General features: G+C 38.2%; 1 protein-coding gene across 8 annotated transcripts in view; it reads left to right on the top strand.

Moving 5' to 3' along the window:
• Positions 1–3,137, top strand: part of LOC144976745 (uncharacterized) — a 74,687-nt gene extending 71,550 nt beyond the window's left edge. For all 8 annotated transcript variants that reach the window (XM_078921131.1, XM_078921132.1, XM_078921138.1 and 5 more), the window contains one exon: positions 751–3,137. In XM_078921131.1, the coding sequence (XP_078777257.1) occupies positions 751–2,436 (1,686 nt within the window). In that variant the 3' untranslated portion in view covers positions 2,437–3,137. The remainder of the gene's footprint in view (positions 1–750) is intronic.
• Positions 3,138–19,045: the final 15,908 nt, after the last annotated feature.

The raw sequence follows: 19,045 nt of genomic DNA on the forward strand, positions 1-19,045 counted from the left end.
AGTTTTTGACCAAATTGAAATTGAAAGTTGTTTTGTTACCGAACGACTGTGTAATGGTTGTGTATGTAATGGATGTGTATGTAATGGATGTGTATTTAATGGATGTGTATTTAATGGATGTCTATGTAATGGATGTGTATGTAATGGATGTGTATGCAATGGATGTGTATTTAATGGATGTGTATGTAATGGATGTGTATGTAATGAATGTGTATGTAATGGATGTGTATGCAATGGATGTGTATGTAATGGATGTGTATGTAATGGATGTGTATGTAATGGATGTGTATGCAATGGATGTGTATGCAATGGATGTGTATGTAATGGATGTGTATGCAATGGATGTGTATGCAATGGATGTTTATGTAATGGATGTGTATGTAATGGATGTGTATGCAATTGATGTGTATGCAATTGATGTGTATGTAATGGGTGTGTATGCAAGTGATGTGTATGTAATGGGTGTGTATGCAATTGATGTGTATGTAATGGGTGTGTATGCAATTGATGTGTATGTAATGGGTGTGTATGCAATTGATGTGTATGTAATGGGTGTGTATGCAATTGATGTGTATGTAATGGATAATTAAAATTGTCTCTAGATTTGTAAATTTGTAATATTTATTTCACAATTGAGTATTCAGGGTTAGAAAATTATTTCCTTTTGATGTAATCAGAATAGGATGAAATCATTGAAATTATTTTATTTTATTTTTTTTTCTATCATTTTGTTTTATTTTTATTCCATAGGGAGTGCTGCCCAAGTCCATGGACCACCGTATTTTGAAGCCATCTGGCAGAGGACGCAAACCAAGGGATCCAGCCAGCTTGTTGCAGGCCCAGAACCTCCTTTCATCCAGTGGAGACATTCCAGGATTCCCAGGAGTTTCCATGGCTGCCCTGTCAGCCGCAGGCTTCCCCGGAGGTCTGATGGGTAAATTTCCAAACTTGGCGATGGGATTACCTTTTGGTGGAATACCAGGCCTGCCTGGCCTAGCTAATCCTCTATTGGGTCTCCAAGGTTTGCAGGGGCTGGGAATGCACGGCCTGGCCGGATTCCCACCACACTTGGCTAAAGCAATGGAAGAAGAGCTAAAAGAACGAGAGAAAGAGTTGAAAGAGAAAGAGCTTAAGGCAGCCATGGAACTGGCTGGTGGAGGTGGTGGTTCTTCCTCCAAAGAAGGCAGAGAGAAAGAAGAGGAAAATGATGGTGAAGACGGCGGTAGTAGTAGCTCTAGTAAACATGACAATGAGGGTGGTAAAAGTGAAAGTAAACGCAGCGAAGCAGGATCCTCGGCTAGTTCAGACTCCCCACACCCATCTTTCCCTTCCTTCTATTTCAATCCCATGATGTACAACCCAGCTCTCCTGGCTGCTGCAGCTGCTGCATCGGGCACATTACCCAATTTTTCACTACCCACATCCCTGGCTGGTATGTTGCCACCAGGTCTTATCCCCACCACTCTGAATGGAGATATGGAAGAGGAACAACAACAACAGTCCTCTTCGTCGTCATCATCCAAACACCACCAGCAGCATCAGTCATCTTCTTCATCCTCCTCACATCATCATCAATCCATTGACAAAAAGCGAAAGCATCACCATGACTCCCATCACCACCACCATAGATCTCAGCAGCACCATCATCATCATCACCACCACAGTACAAATCCTAAATCAGAACTACCTCAATCTGCATCTAAATCATCGTCGTCATCGTCCTCATCCTTATCAACGTCACAGGGTATAGAAGATTTATCAGTCAAAAGATCAAGACCATCATCGTCATCTTCACCAGTTTCCCCATCATCACAGGTACAAGATCTCTCCGTCAGAAGACATTCCTCACGCAGCCACGACCATAGCAGTAGTAGCCGGCACGACCGACATGCCTCCTCTCATTCATCGTCAAGAACCAATCAGGAAGAAGCTACAGACTTGTCTATGAAATCTAAACCAAAAACAAAATCAAAGCCATCCGATTCTTCTTCATCACAATTATCATCGTCATCATCTGCTTTATCGTCATCATCATCATTAACCTCCTCCAAAGCAGGTTCAAATTCATCATCATCGGCTTTACCTTCGACCTCTTCCAGTCTTAAAGTTCCCAACAAAAACAAAATCATGGGCTCTCTCAAGCTGAATAAAATATTAGACTCTCTCAAAGACAGGGTGATGAAAATTGATAACCCCAAAGACAAAGACAAAAAATCTTCATCTTCAGATGGCAGCAATGATAACAATAGTAGCACTACCACCACCACCACCACGACTACCAAACCATCTGCAGAATCTAACACGACAACTACATCAAATGAAGAAAGCAATAGTATTAAAGAACAAGAATCGTCTTCGCCAAAAGAAAAGGACGGGGAAGCAGAGGGAAGCAGTGTTGATCCTCCTGCCGAAGAGGAATCAAAAGAAAAAGATTGAATGTGTAAATTAATATTTTCTTGGAATTTTGCTCACTTTGATTGGATACTGACGGAATTATTTGGGAAAAATTATTTTTTTATTTTTTACCAGAGCTCGGGAGGAGATGTAGTGAGAAGAGGTGATAAAATTTAATAGGATACAAGTGTAGGACCTAATTTTTTATTATTGATGAATGTACTTAAATATACCAATTTGAAAAAACAAACAAAACAATGTTTGCTTGATATTTCGCACACAAGCCTGGAAATCGTCATTATAGTCCCATGTTATCCCAGGAGACTTAATTTTAGAAACAGACAATTTTCAAACTGGATTGTTGAGATTCAATCAAAGGTAGATGATCAACCTGCCCCCTCCCCTTCCTTTATTTCTCGCATACTATTTGATATCGATCAAAATTTTCTCAGTTATTCAGAAATCTTTTAATACAAAATGAATTAGAAGTAAACGCAATTTACGTAAATGCCGAAGACTTCAAATTATCACGATTTTTTTTTTTTTTTTTTTTCTTTAGATAGGCATGTCTTATTGATTCCAACACTTGTCTTTCCCACCTCTCTCTCTTTCTCTGTCGGAAACTTATTTATGGTTTACAGTTTTTTCAAACTGCAACTGCAAGTCACAGTAGTTCTCATACACCCATTCACACCTCCATGATAGAGAGGCTACACTACATTGTCACATTGCAAATACCTACCTACCCACTAAGACCAATCAGTTCATTTCCAATTTGATTTTATATTGATGTTGATGATCGTTGTTGTTATTATTGTTGGTATTATTATAGTTTGTTATTATTATTATTATTATTATTATTATTATTATTATTATTATTATTATTATTATTATTATTATTATTATTATTATTATTTGATCTCCTTGTTGAAAGATCCGCCCACCCCAGAAGATTTATCAGGGTTTTTGTTACCTAACTAGTCATCCTGGGTTGCCATTCAGCTTAAACACTCATGATAATTTTAAGTTACTGGGACATGATTTTTTTTTAAAATTTACTATATGAGAACTATTTATAGACCATTCATTTTTTTTTTTAAAGATTGAAAGGTTTAGCATGAAACATTCACAAAAAAATAAAATGTGAATAATTGAGTTTTTTTGGGCTAGCCCGCTTGTCCTGAATACTTTCCATTTGTCTTGGGTTAACTTGCTATTAATTGACAATGGAAGAGAAGGGTTACAATTTTGTCTTAGATTATCTTAATTATCTTCTAATTTCCAAGTATATACCTCTTGTCACAGTATAACTTTATCTGGAACAGGACTGTGGACCAACCATTTGCCCATTCTCAAATCCTGGATTTAGTAAGAAACTTTTCGAATTGTATTACTGTATTGATAGGGGAAGTTTTAGTGTACAGCTGTTTGCAACTCATTTACACTGTCAACAAATATTCTCATTCTTAATATCTGATAATGTTCTCTCATGATCATCCATATGAAATAAGGTTTTTCCAACATAAATGCTATATTATTTGTTACTCAAAGTTTGGCCCTGTAGTTTTTAAAATTTGTATTTTTGTACTGCCAAGAGGAAAATGATTATTTTGTCATTATTTTTTATCTAAAGAAGAAGATTATGCAATGGGAAGAGCAGCTTTTTGTTATTGTACACAAACTAGGTGATGTGTTTGGAAATGAGAGCACAAAATAGTGTGGCTACATTCATTTTTTTTTTTTGTGGAAGATATGTCATGATGATTTTTTTTTTGTTTGTTTTTGTCCTTAAAATAACAAAATATCCGCACACAATCCAACCCCCCTTTCCCCCAACCGCCCCAACATCCCCAGCAACGTTAGCTTCTGTAGATACAATTGATTTGCTAGTCTATATTAAGCTTTCCATTTCAAGTCTGAGCAAATTTTTATGACTGAAATGTTTGTTTACATCTCTTATGCAATTATAGAGTTTTATTAAACAATGAGGTTAAAGTGGTTTCCTTTTACAGTACCACATACTTTGATGATTTGATTGCTATCCCCCCCCCCCCCCCCTCCCCATTTATGTGTTGATACAAGTTGAGGTTACAGTAGAAACCAGTTAAACAAGTGAAGTGGGGTCAAATTTTCTATTTTGGTGAAAACGTACTTTGATTTAAGCATTGTCGCCAAAAGATCATAAGAAACCAGGCTAAGATCTAATTTATAACAAGCATTTTTGTTCATGTAACTATTAAGTTGCTTCTTGAATGTTAAAATGAAAAGATATCATTTTGGGTTGGAATGGTGTTACCTGCCACCTACACAGAATGAATCGGTATATGTAGTAACTTTAGGGGGGGGGGGGGGGGGGGGGGGGGGGGGGGGGAGGGTCAAGTTAGGCCATTTGAAATTTTTTTCTCAGATATTTATGGATGAGGGAATGTTTACAATATTATTTTTGACCAAATTCCAAATTAAACCACTCATCAATTCTATTATAATGATTAAAAGGCAACAAGGTTGATAAACATTTTATAGTCAAAATTCAGATATATCTTTTTAAAATATACAAAAAAATTTGGTGTTTGTTTCATGTGTATGTGTGGGGGAGGGGTGTGTCTGGGTCTGTATTGGTTGTCAATGGTCTTCAGTTATGAACAAATTCAGTATACGATGTAAAACAAATGCAAACATCTTTATTTTCGATTTTAGGCAGGCAGTGTAAAAGTTATATTGGAAAGAGTTTTATGGGTTTTATTAATGGGTGTGTGGAGGTGACTCATAGCGGGCAGGGAGGTACATACTGGGTCTTCTATCCCCTTATATCTGTTTTCCAACATGCTTTCTGTCTTTGTCTTGGAATGGGATTACTTGGTTTTGTCCTGGCTCTGGCCGGAGTCCTAGCTGGGAGGGAAACAGTCAAATGCATAGTTATTGTTTTGGGAGATGATATTTTTTTCCTTGTAAATCATCTCTCTGTTATGTATTATTATTTTTATTTTGAATGTATAATGTAAGCATTTGAGTGTATTCCTCTTTGTTGGATTTTGTGCTTGTGCCTGGATGAGACTTGTAGGTGATTTCAAACTAAGTACATTGGTGGTATGCTCTTGGAATCTACATCTGATCCCTATTTGTTCTCAGTTCCCCTTTGTCTTACTTTTTCTTGGGTGCTTTAATTGTAATTCTAGAACTTTTTACTATCCCATTTTCTTCCTTTTTACTGGCGCTGATATAACCTGAATGTGTTGCAAGCGCCGTAAAACCCTTAAAAACAAAAACAAAACAAAAAAAATGACCATTTTTGATCTGGTTTTTGGTTTAGCAAATTTTGGTTTGACTGGTTTTCACTGTTTACAGATCTTTTGATGTTCTTACCTCTCAATTTTAGAAAGTACTACCACATAATGTCGGGCTATTTGGTGTTTAAGAGGAGGCTAAAAAAAAGAAAATTCAAAAGTTGTTATTAGTGCATACAATTACAATGGGGTGGAGGGGAAGCGGGACGTCTTATTTGTCACTACACACACATGCATGTGCGGACTCATATACACAACACATACACACGTACCACGTTTGTTACCACCTGTTTTATGACTATTACGATTGTATTCTTTTGAATGTGATGATGTCGTAGATTCAGTCACTTCCATATATAATAATATTATGGTGAAATGCTGTCTTTTGTTAAAATATTATTATTATTATTATTATGACCACTGCTTTTCTGTATTGCTCTTCCATTCCCACAAGTTCTTTCTGTCATGTCCGGCGTAAGATTGTGTGGTGTGTTCAATTATTTTTTTTTTCTGTCTTGAATTTTCATTGTCAACTTTCAAGTCGTTGTATTGTAAGTTTAGGACAAATTCATAAAATTTATAAATGCTATTGTCTCAGTGGAGAAGATATGACAACCAAATATCCTGTTTTGTTGGGGGGTTTTTTCTTTCTTTTTTTTTTCCCCCTTTTTTTTTGTATTTATTATTACTTATATTTCACTGTAATCGTTGTCTGTAACAGCATAAGAGAGTGACTTTTTTTTCCCCCTGCTGTATGCAAAGAAAATGAAAAGGTAGAGAATGTTTTGTGAGATGGAAATGGAAAAATAAAGCAAAAAATATTTTTAAAAACCAAGATAAATATTTTACCTGTAGCAAATGTTGAGAAATAATAGAGAAGTGTCAGATTAAAAGAGAATTGAAACATCACGATGCCAGGACCTAACTCTTGTGGCATCCTTTGCCTGGCCTAGAGAGAGAGATGAGATATTAGTGAGGTAATGCACAAGTGCTTAGCCACTTGAGGCAGTGGCAAATCCTGGGTACAGCTTCCGATGTTTTTTTTTTTCTCTGTTTTCATCTGGCACTTTCCTTTTCCCTTTTATCTCATCATTTTCTATGTAGTGCTTGTTCCATACTTTTAACCACATCTGAAGACAGTCCTTTTTTGTTACCCATTATGCATCAGAAGTTTCCTATGTGTGTCGAACAAACTAGTTGTCATTTGCTATATACTGTACTTATAAGACTGTCCTTACTGATCAAAATTGAATCGTTATTCTAAATTCAAAAACTTTTTGGTGTTGATTCAATTCTATATGAATAAATGAGAATTTTGAAGGTTGTGAAATAATTTTGAATTTATTTTTCCAGTGACTGAATTGTAAATTTCTTTTTAATCAGTACAACTGGAAAATGAATAGATAAGTAATTAAATAAATAAATCATTTGTAAAAATTTAAGAAATACCAAGCGATTAGTTTGAAAATATATAGAAAAGTCTGTCTTTCACGTGCTGCTGCTGCTGCTTTCTGACAGAAAAAGTGATATAATACAATTTGCTGCTTGTCAAAGGTGGCGATTATAGACAGAATTATATATCGTATATGAAGAATTGACATGGTATCTTCTTCAGTGTTCAGACACGTCCTTTTTTTTCTTTTTTTTTTCTTCGGTGTAGTGAATGGTGTCTAGTTAATTGTCGTAAGTGTTGTAATTATTACTATGAATAATGTAATTGATTGTTTATTTTTCTCTTTTTTTTTTTTTCTTTTTTATTTTTCATTTCTTGCGAAATTTACAATTGCTGAATAGGAATGTCATTTTCCTGAAACTGAGAGAGAGCTTTTTGAAAGCTTTGAACATAATAAATAAAAGGGCATAACATAAACCGACAAGCCAGTATATCAATGATGATTGATGTAATCTCAATTCACACCAGTTGTGTTTTTAAAGTTGTTTGCATTCTTTCGAGACGATTATGGAGGTTTGCCCCCCCCCCCCCCCCCCCCTCCCCCTAAAAAAAAAATCTTTTTTTTAAATAATAATAGTAATTCTTGGTCCTTGGGAATTGACCATGTAGTCCAAATAATTCTACTAAGGAAGTGGCAAACCTTATACCCCTATCACTTTTTTTTTTTTATCCCATCCTGTTTTCCTTTAAACAGAACAGAAAGAATGTGAATGTTTAAAAGTATGAATTATTGCGTTCAACATTTGTTGTGTCAATAGGAGTAAGTTTAAAAATCTGACAAGGTCGTCCGTGAAACAGAGCCAGACAAAGCAGAAAGATAAAATACAATAGAAAATTATTCAAAAGAACCAGCCTGTCGTGACGGGGGCTGTCGAAGCGGACTGGTTTTTTGGGGATGATTTTTTTTTCTTGTATTTTCTTTCTGCTTTCTCCGGTACTGTTTCATAGACACCTTGTCAGATATTTTAACTCACATCAGTGCCCACTACCTAATGTTGTCACTTGGTTGTTTGTGGAGTGAGTTAATACCAATATCATTTTTTTTTTTTTTCGGTGATGCAATGCTCTGTTTTGAGTTAATTTATTGGAAAGCTTAGAAATAAGATGTGCAAAATTGTTATCCTTACTCATTAAATTGTATACATTTTAAAATACACAAAACAAAAGAAGAAGTGAAATCAGTTGTTTCTTTTTTTGTCATTGAATTGTAATCAAATCTCAGGGTGTTAACTGAAGCAATGACGAATCCTATTTATATAATGATGATGATGATGATATCTTGCTATCAAATAATAATGTCAAAACAATAACTATTTTTGTATGGAAAGATGATAAAAATGAATTACCATGTTTGTTGTCAATTGGGTCACTTGATTCCTTGTACAGACTTTTTTCTTCTTAATGACAAATAATTGAATCGTTTCTTATGTAATTAAAATTGACATTTTCCCCACACATTTTTTTTTCTTTGTAAAAACAAAAATCATTGATCCATCGTGGTAGTTCAGCGTCACAAATTCGGTCATCACCGTTGATGTATTTCATCATGTCCGTTTCAGATTTATTTTACTTTCTTGTCTCTTTTACTTTACTGACTTAAAACGTTGTCTGAATTTAATTTAGAAAGATAAAAAATCATAAAAAGATATTTCTGATTCTTTTACAAATTTTGGTATCCGCGATTTGTGTAAAATATTTTTATTACGTTTGGTTTTATTTTTATTTTTATTTTTATAGTCGTAAGCCATTGATTTAGGCTTAACAAGGTCGAGTTGTAATAAATATTTCAGTTATGTATGTATCTAGTTTTATTGTTCTCTATTGTATAGAAAAAAAGAGTGGTGTTATTGTATTTTAACTTTTCATTGTATTAAGACTAAGACCATTCTTTTGTCATATCGCATTTGTTTTTTGTTTTTTGGATAAAATTTTGTTGTACATAATGATATTAATTGTTATACCATTATTGTATGTATACATTTCTTGTATGTCAACTCATTTCATGTTCATGAATTTAGTGTAATAAATGTTCCATGCAGTCAGCGGTGTTTACATTTTATTGAATTTGAACAAGTGGTTGGGATGGGGGTCTTTTGACCTCCTATATGCTGGGCGGAGAGGTCATTCTTGCTGGCCTGGGTGGGGTTCCTGATTTCCCATAGTGGGCAGGGAGGTACATACTGTGTCATCTGTCCCCCTCCTATATCTGTTTTCCAACTTGCTTTCTGGGTGGGGTTCCTGACCTCCCATAGTGGGCAGGGAGGTACTTGTTGTGTCTTCTATCCCCCTATGTCTGTTTTCCAACTTGCTTTCTGTCTGTGTCTTGGAATGAGATTACTTAGTTTTGTCCTGGCCCTGTCCGGATACCCTGGCTGGGAGGGAAATACTCAAATGTATAGTTAGTTTTGGGAGATGATATTTTTTTTCCCTTGTAAATCATCTCTCTGTTATGCACTGTATTATGTTTTGTTTATGTATTATATATTTGTAAACATTTGAGTGCGTTCCTCTTGGTAGGGACCCGTGCTTGTGTCTGGATGAGACTTTAGGTGATATTAAACTAAGTACACTGATAGTGTGCTCTTGGAATCTACATCTGTTCCCTATTTCAACCAATTCTCCTTTGTCTGCCTTATTCTTGAATGCTTGGTGTACGATCCGATAGTGATGTCGTTTCTTCTTCTCTTTACTAGCCTATCCTGCTTCTTTGGTTTGTGATTGTATTTTTGACAGGGGATATTTTTTTTCCTGTAAATCCTCTGCCTGTTTGTTCTTGGTTATTTATAATTTAGCTTATGATATCTTTAGGTTATGCTTTTGATTGACATTTGTACTATTTTTGTTGGATTGCTTGTTTTTTTGTTTCAGCGGTCTCTCATATAACCTCAATTGTGTTGGAAGAGACCTAAAGCAACAAACAAACAAACAAACAAAAATTCTTGAATGCTTTAATTGTAATTCTAGAACTTTTTACTATCCCATTTTCTTCCTTTTTACTGGCGCTGATATGACCTTAATGTGTTGCAAGCGCCGTAAACCCTTAAAACTAAATAAAATAAATACAACTTACTTTCTGTCTTTGTCTTGGAATCAGATTACTTGGTTTTGTCCTGGCCCTGGCCGGATACCCTGGCTGAGAGGAAAACAGTCAAATGTGTAGTTAGTTTTGGGAGATGGTATTTTTTTGCTTGTAAATCATCTCTCTGTTATGGACTGTATTATTTTTCCTTATACATATGTATGATTCGTAAACAATTGAGTGTGTTCCTCTTGGCGGAGACCTATGCTTGTGTCTGGATGAGACATTTAGTGATCTCAAACGAAGTACACTGATAGTTTGCTCTTGGAATCTACTTCTATTTCCTATTTGAACCAATTCCCCTTTGTCTTGCTTGTTCTTGGGTGTTTTAATTGTAATTCTAGAACTTTGTGCTATCCCATTTTCTTCCTTTTTACTGGCGCTGATATGACCTTAATGTGTTGTAAGCGCCGTAAAACCCTTAAAACCAAAAAACAATTAATTATTTCTGGCTTGCTTTCAGTCTTTGCTTTGGAGTGGAATACAGTAACTTCCTGGGAGGGGTTCCTGCCTCCCATAGTGGGCAGTGAGGTACATACTGTATCTTCTGTCCCCCTATGTTTTCCAACATGGTTTTTGTCTTTGTCTTGGAATGAGATTACTTGGTTCTGTCCTACCCTGGCTGGAAGGGAAACAGTCAAATGTATATAGTTTTGGGAGATGATTTTTTTCCCTTGTAAATCATCTCTCTATTACTTATTTCCCGTGTAAATACTCTCTCTATTATTTACTGTTAAATTTTTGTTTTAAATATTTAGAGTGCGAGAAAAAAAAAAGGAAAAAATTGTGACGCTGTTTCAATACGAAGAAATCAGAAACCCTCGAAAATTTTCAAGTAGCAAGTCAATTCCATGAGTTAATACTTGCTTAGTTTGATTAAAAATCTATGATTGGTGAAGAAACTATTCCGGTTATACCAAAGTCGTATAAAAATTACGACATTGAAAGTTTTTCAAACTTGTGTCTTGTTTTTAGTAGTTTTTTGTTGACGAGCGTAGAAATTTACCCCGCCTAATTGAAAACGAAATGGCCTATTGGATAGCTTCTGGAAATAAGTTTTCCTTTTAACAATGTTACATAATTTTCAATACGACGCTGAAATCATATATTTGATTTATTTCTAAAGATTAGGTGGTCTTCAACCAGTCCTGACTTGAATCTAATGGACCACATCATGATATAGACAATGATGTCAAACTATCCCATTTTCTTCCTTTTTACTGGCGCTGATATAACCTAAATGTGTTGCAAGCGCCGTAGAACCCTTAAAAAAACATCTCTCTCTCTCTCTCTCTCTCTCTCTCTCTCTCTCTCTCTCTCTCTCTCTCTCTCTCTCTCTCTCTCTCTCTCTCTCTCTCTCTCTCTCTCTGTCCTATTTCTATTTTTGTTGTTGCGAAAAGCCCCATAAAACCCATAGGAATGGAGAAAAAGAAAATTTTGTTATTTAAATTTTTTTATTTTTTTTTTAATATTTTTTTTTTGGTTTCGAACATAATATTTTGTAAACATTAATTTGCATTCCTCTAAATTCTCAATCTCTCAAATAAGCAAATTGATATCTTGCTCTTGGAATCGGTGGCTCAGAGATAAGGTGTCTCGTCTTGTTTTAATGGTCAAGCGATGTCAAGTATGATCACTGCCCAGGTCGTGAGAAATTCTAGTCCCGACCTTGTTTCCTTGGGCAAGGCACATAACACACATTGCCCAATTCGACTCAGGTGTGAAATGAGTATCTGACGGATATTGTAAGTGTTAGGTAAAAAAAAAAAAGACGCCCAACAGACAACGGGTACTGTATGAAATTGAAATATGGTGCCATGTGGCCTACTGGGTAATAAATAAAACTGATTCGCATTGATCATGTAAATCAGTTGAAATGCGCTATATAAATGTTCATATTTATTTTTGTTCCCTATTTGAACTTCTCCCCTTTGTTCTTGTATGCTTTTAAATGCAAATTAATTTTCTGACTATCCCATCTTCTTCCTTTTCACAGGGGCTGAAATGACATAAAACGGTCGCAAACGACCTAAAACCCCAAGAATAATCAAGGTCATGTCAATTTTCTGCCTTGGTATTTTTTCCTCCTTTCTTTCTCGCATTCTTTAAGCCTATGTGCACATAGCCTCGAGCGGTTAAAGAAAAATAAAGTAACAGCCCACCCCCCCCCCCCCCTCCTAAAAAAAAAAACAACGAAAAAAACAAAAACAAAAAAAAAACCCAAACAAATACAACAATCCAAAATTAAACAGAAAAACAAAAAAACACCCCCCCCCCCCCCCGCCCCCCAAAAAACAAAACAAAAATAAATCTTTGAAAATACAGCAAAAAGAAAAACAAACAAAAACCTTAAAAACAACATTAAATAAAACAAAAAATCAAATAAAACAAAACAAAAAAACAAAAAAAACAAAAGAAAAGGGAAAAAAAAACAACAAACAAACAAAATAAATTGAAAAACTTCAGCTTTTGCAAATTGCAATATCCATTGAGAATGCTCAAATCGCTTTACAATTGGTCCCAAATCAAAAGCAACACTTAACATGTTGGACAAGACATGACACCCTTAAGGCATTTATTTTTCAAAGAGACAATACTGTTACCAGTCACTCACTCACTTTATACTTGGGTTCGATGAGACAAATGTTAGAAAAGAACCTTTTCAATGAATCAACTTTGCGACGCCCGGAGTGGGATTCGAACCAAAGGCGGCAGCTTCTTATGGTTCACACTATTATGTTATGACGATCGACCCAATCAGCAAAGTCCGGTCCGCATTCGTGCACCGTCGCGAACCCGCCTGGTAGCATCGTCACAACACACCTTTCGACTAGATGCTCTGCCGTTTCGGGTTCTTGTCCACAGCGTGGACATAAAGGACAGGAAGTTAGACCCCACTGATGTAACGCACCGGCCGTTAGGCAGCTCCTCGACCGAAGCCGATTCGCAGCTACCCAGTGTCTCCTCTTACTGGTATCAAAGCCTGGCAACTTCTCACCAAGCTTAGAGGAGTGTAGGTCCCCGCCCCCACGAGGGATTGAATTCGTCCAAACCGACTTCCATCTCGTATGTGCAGCTCTGTCCGTAGTCAGGGATTCTGCGTACAAGGGTTGCCGGGACTTATTTCGGCTCGAAACGGGGGCACCGTTCATTATGCGCATGAGAGGGGTATCCCCATTCCCTCTCTCTTTGATCTTACTCAGCCAGTTTCCCGTAATGGTCTCTCTCCGGACATCGGGGGGCTGGATCGCTGCCATTACCGGGCCCCATTCTCTAGGGGTTGTTGCTAGCGTTCCCGACACTATGTGCATCGACTTGCGAAGTTTTACATCCACCTTCTCAACGTTTCTGCTTCTACCCCACACTGGAGCGCAATACTCCGCGGTGGAATAGCATAGTGCCAGGGCGGATGTTCTCAGGAGCGCTTGGCTAGCGCCCCAAGTCGATCCCGCCAGCTTCCTCAGAAGACTATTCCGCTTCTCTATCTTCCGGGCAACCCTTCGAGATGAGCCCGATAGGTAAGGCTGCGATCCAACGTCACCCCTAAATATTTTGGACGCGGCTCATATGGGAGTGGCTGGTCCCCGACTAGGACATTCAGTTTACGGGTGTGCCAACCACTGCATAAGTGAAATGCAGTGGCCACGGTTTTTGAAGTGTTCATCTTCAGGTACCACTTGTCAAAGTAGGATTTGAGTCTGGTGACGTCCTCGCTGAGTACGCTCTCGAGACGGGTCCACACTTTACTCTGAGTAACGAGTGCCCAGTCGTCTGCGTATCCCAGCCTCAGGGAGGAAGTGTTCGGCATATCGCTAATGTAAACGTTAAACAACATTGGCGCAAGTACCGACCCCTGAGGGACCCCATTCTTCAATTTCCTTACTTTGCTCGTGACGTCTCCCAGCGCGACGTGGAATTGCCTTTCCCCTAAGATCGAAGAGAACAACTTCAAGGTCTTTTTGCACCTTATGATTTTTGCAAGTTTGAGCATTAACCCATCGCACCAGACCGTATCGTACGCCGCTGATAGGTCTATAAACACAGCACCTGTTTGCTGTTTTCTCTCGAACCCGTGCTCAATATGCTCTGTAAGGGCAATGACCTGCTCCGTGGTGCACCTCCCTTCCCTGAAGCCTGCCTGCTCTGGTGGCAGGGCAGCGTCTAGGACCGGCCCCCATCGGTTTAATAGAACACGCTCCAACAATTTGTAAAGACAGCTCAGCAGCGATATGGGTCTGTAACTGTCTGCCTCCTTCGCCGGCTTCCCTGGCTTCAGGATGGCAACTATCTTCGCGTGCTTCCACACTTGTGGAAGCTTTCCTTTTGCAAGGACGTCCGACATTGCCTCTGCTAGCCAGGCCCGTGCCCTGGGGCCCAGATGCGTCACCATATCGGGATATACACCATCTATCCCTGCTGCTTTGCCGTTCTTTACTTCGCTAATGGCTGCACCCACTTCTCGGGGACTGAACGGGGCCGTCCAGTCCGACTCCTCCGCAGGTAGCGAGTCCAAAATCGTTCGGTACGCCTTGCGGACACCGCGCTCAAAAGCCTGATTAGGGACCCGCTTACTACGGTTCTTAATATTCTTGGCAATTGTGTCTGCCTCGCATTCCGGTGCAGCCTTCGCGAAATTCCGATCTGGGTCCAATTTCTTTATCAAACGCCAAGCGTGGCGGCTGGAGTGTGTAAAGTCGAGACTTTCCACGGTCTCCTGCCACCGTTGCTTCCTTCCCTCTGCCAGAGACTGAAGTAGTCTATCGGCTGTGTCCTGAGACTGGGTCTGCTGGTACTCTCGGTACAGCTCTTCCGACTCTGCTGTCCAGCAAGGGGTGTAGAATTTCCGCTTGCCCCGTGGAATAGAGCGTTGAGCGCTCTTAACCAGTAGCCTACTAAATCTGGTTATATTCTTGGACTTGGGAGGAATGGCAGGGCAGACCTGCTCGATATAGGAACTGAATTCCTCCCAGTCAGCCTTCCTGAAATTCCATCTGCAAAGTGGGAGAGACTGCACCCTCGGTATTGTCACCCCAGCTGTGACAAGAACCGGCCTGTGCTGGCTATGCGGAAAGTCCCCGAGGACTGTCCGCTTCACCTGCAGCGGTTCACCGTTCGCGCTTTTCGTTACGAGGGTGAGGTCTGGAGTGTACTCCTTCTTATGGCGGGTACCCCGGAAGGTACCCTTGGCTGTAGGATCGTACACTAGGTGTAGATCATTACAGTCCATCCATGAGCGGAGTTGTCTTCCTGCCTCGTTGCAGTCTCGGTAGCCCCATTCGTGATGGTGGCTATTAAAGTCTCCCAGACAGATGGAAGGATGGCTGACCACCGGTACCGGTGGTGTAGTCCAAGTCGCTCTAGGTGGTTTGTAAATATTATGCAAACACAGTCCACCTACTTCCACGGAAATTCGGTTCACCCCATTGCTGTCCGTTACGCTCTCAATGACCCTTACCTTCGATGGCTCTTTAGCGTAAACGCTAACCCCTCCTTTGAGCCTCGAAGTGTCCTCGCGTTGGACCATCGTATAGCCTGGGATCTGGAATCGGGAAGATTGCGCGCCTGAATAAAGGTGGGTCTCCTGTAAAAGGAGGATATCAACGCAATGAACGGCCAATAGCTTTGATAAAAGCTCATTTTTTGCCATACTCTGGCTCTCGACGTTCAGGGACAATATACGCGTCAGTTCGCCATCCCCGCCGTCGCATTTTCCAATCGGCAGGCCGCGAATCGATTGATGCATGGGACGTTCGCTTTTTTCTCGGACGTGCCGACGACCCGGGCGACACGAACGCGGTATTATTTGGCTAGGCGGCAGACCGCTTCGCCATTGACGGGACTGGTTGGGACTCGACATAAGGACAATAGTGTGGCGCCCGGGATAGGGCTGCTATTCGGGCACCGGGTTTGGATCAAATTTAGTCACACACCGGGGCGAGCAGCTCATGTGGCTCGTTGGCTCGATACCCGGGATGGTCTCGTGACGGTCGACCGGGATTTACACCTTTGCCCTCCCGTGTGCCTCAAGCCCCCTCACCAACTGCAAGGTAAAGATCCACGAGGGGGGAACCAAAGGCGAGTGTCATACCACAAGACGAAAAAGCTCCGCGCTATCTTTTCATGTCATATAATACAAAGTACCCCCTTTTTATATTACAGTCTTACAACATTATGTCACTGCCTAAACACAGGTATTCATTCATACCTGAGGCATTGGGTTACTAAATTAATTATAGCTTCCAAAATACTACTACTACTACTACTACTACTACTACTACTACTACTACTACTACTACTACTACTACTACTACTACTACTAATAATAATAATAATAATAATAATAATAATAATAATAATAATAATAATAATAATAATAATAATAATAATAATAATAATAATAATAATAATAATAATAATAATAATGATAATAATAATAATAATAATAATAATAATAAAGCATATAATACGTCATATCGACGTGCTAAAAGTCAAATTAAGATCAAACTGATCAATATGAAATCTTGTATTCCCCCTCTCTAAAATTCTTATTTATTCTCTCCAATACAATATACAATATAAACTCGTCCCAAGTCTGATATTGTGGGTTTTAAATTCAATTTCCAGCACATTAACCGTCCCGACATACAGACCCTTTTGAGACTGTAGGTTACATATCGTCAGGGGCGTGGCTCTATTGGTTCAAATGGTGCCTGGCACCACATCCATGTTTTAAAAATGGATAACAGCATTTTTTAAAATATATAAAACTGAGAAATGGTATATATCGCCTTTTATCAACAGTGCGAAACAGACTCCCTTTCTGTCACAACGCCTTCTATCCACGCTTTTCTCCCGATTCACACAGTCCGTTGATGACTGTCAGCGACTGTGTACCATGGCTGAGCGAGTGACTGGATTTCCCCACTCAAACGATTGCAAGGAGAGGATTTTTGCTGGCACCATTTAAGGCTATTACTATAATGTACTATAATGCTGCCACATTGAATACCTGGCTCGAATTTTTACCATCTTCACATACGAGAAAAAACCCGCCTCAGGTGCCGAGAAATTTTTGCTCCAACTCTGTTGGACTGGGGAAAAATAGCTAATGTTGGTCATTTACGTCCTAGTCATAGTATGGTAACTTCGACCATCTATATTATTCTGTCCCCGTGGAATTATGCCATTTTTTGGGCAAAATTATGCCAATATTATGCCAAAAAAAAAAAAGGTAAATTATGCCATGAATTATGCCATAAAATCGACATTATGCCATAAATTATACCAAAATTCCGACATTTATGCATGTTCTTGCATGCTTTTGTAACCCCCAAAACCTAATTTTCACAATAAATATGAATTCTTATAGGTTTAAAAGCTACATTAAGTTGTTTCGTTTCATTAAAAACAACTAAAAAGCAGAAATATATACCAGACTACTTGACAATGTAGAAATAAGTAGGTACACTATTTTAAAGAACATTGATTTTAAACCCTTAGCATGCTACACCAACCTCTGTGGCAGAGTAGCGTGTTAAGAATGGGTTAATTAAAAAAATGTCACCTAAAATAGTTAACGTTTACATGGTCAAATGATTAGGGAAAAAAAACAAAACAAAACAAACCAAGATACACATGAATGACAATGATAAATAAAAAGAAACGAAATTCCAACAACAATATTTTATTCTTTACTGTAGTAATAATAACAATAGTTGTAATAGTAGTAGTGATAGAGGTAATGGTAGGAGTAGTAGTGGTCATAGCAGTGGTATTAGTCGTTGTAGAAGTGGTTGTAGTAGTAATAGTAATAGTAGTAGTAGTAGTAGTTGTAGTAGGGTAGTAGTAGTAGTAGTATTAGTAGTAGTAGTAGTAGTAGTAGTAGTAGTAGTAGTAGTAGTATGTAGTATAGTAATGTATAGTAGTAGTATAGTAGTAGTGTAGTAGTAATAGTAGAGTATAGTAGTAGTAGTATAGTAGTAGTAGTAGTATCGTCGTTCGTAGTAGTAGTAGAAGTAGTAGTGGGTAGTAGTTGTATAGTAGTAGTAGTGTGTGGTATGTAGTAGTAGTGGGAGGCGTGTGTAGTAGTTAGTAGTAGTAGTAGTAGTAGTTATTGTTGTAAGTGTGGGAATAGTAGTAGTAGTAGTAGGAGTAGTAGTAGTTGTAGTGGGAAATTTAGTTTTGCTGACGATGGGAGTTGGATGCGATGCAAAGGATGCGGCGAATCGGATGGTAGCGGCCGCATTTTTGAGGGAGATTATTAGACTTATCACGATTATTAACAAGTTCCAATTGTTTGCGCTCGTGTGATGTCGGCGCATTATTGTATATACAGATTTATTATTATATCCGATTATTAAATTATTTTTTTTTTTTGATTATTATTATATTAATTTTTTATTATTATTATTATTATTATTATTATTATTATTATTATTATTATATATTATTATTATTATATTTTTATTATTATTGCAAATTTGATATGATTAACATTAAGTCAACATTCTTATTATGATTATATGCTAAAATGATCTTGAGGAATGTGACGAGTTTGACTTTGTTGATAGTGATGCTAGTTCATCTAAATCATACTTCACCACGAATAGCGTTTGATTTGTTGTGTGTGCGTGCGCGATCCAGATAAAAACACTAACAGATAGTAGATAGATAGATAGATAGATGAAGAGAGATAGAGAGAGAGAGAGAGAGAGAGAGAGAGAGAGAGAGAGAGAGAGAGAGAGAGAGAGAGAGAGATCTTGTATGGTGTCATGTTTGATTTCCGAAGTGGAATGGGGCTGTTTCATGACGTAACTACAGTACTCTTTTAATAGG

This window comes from Berghia stephanieae, chromosome 7 (genome assembly GCF_034508935.2).
Source record: "Berghia stephanieae isolate SIO BIC M18660-M18661 chromosome 7, UCSD_Bste_1.3, whole genome shotgun sequence".
Lineage (NCBI taxonomy): Eukaryota > Metazoa > Mollusca > Gastropoda > Nudibranchia > Aeolidiidae > Berghia > Berghia stephanieae.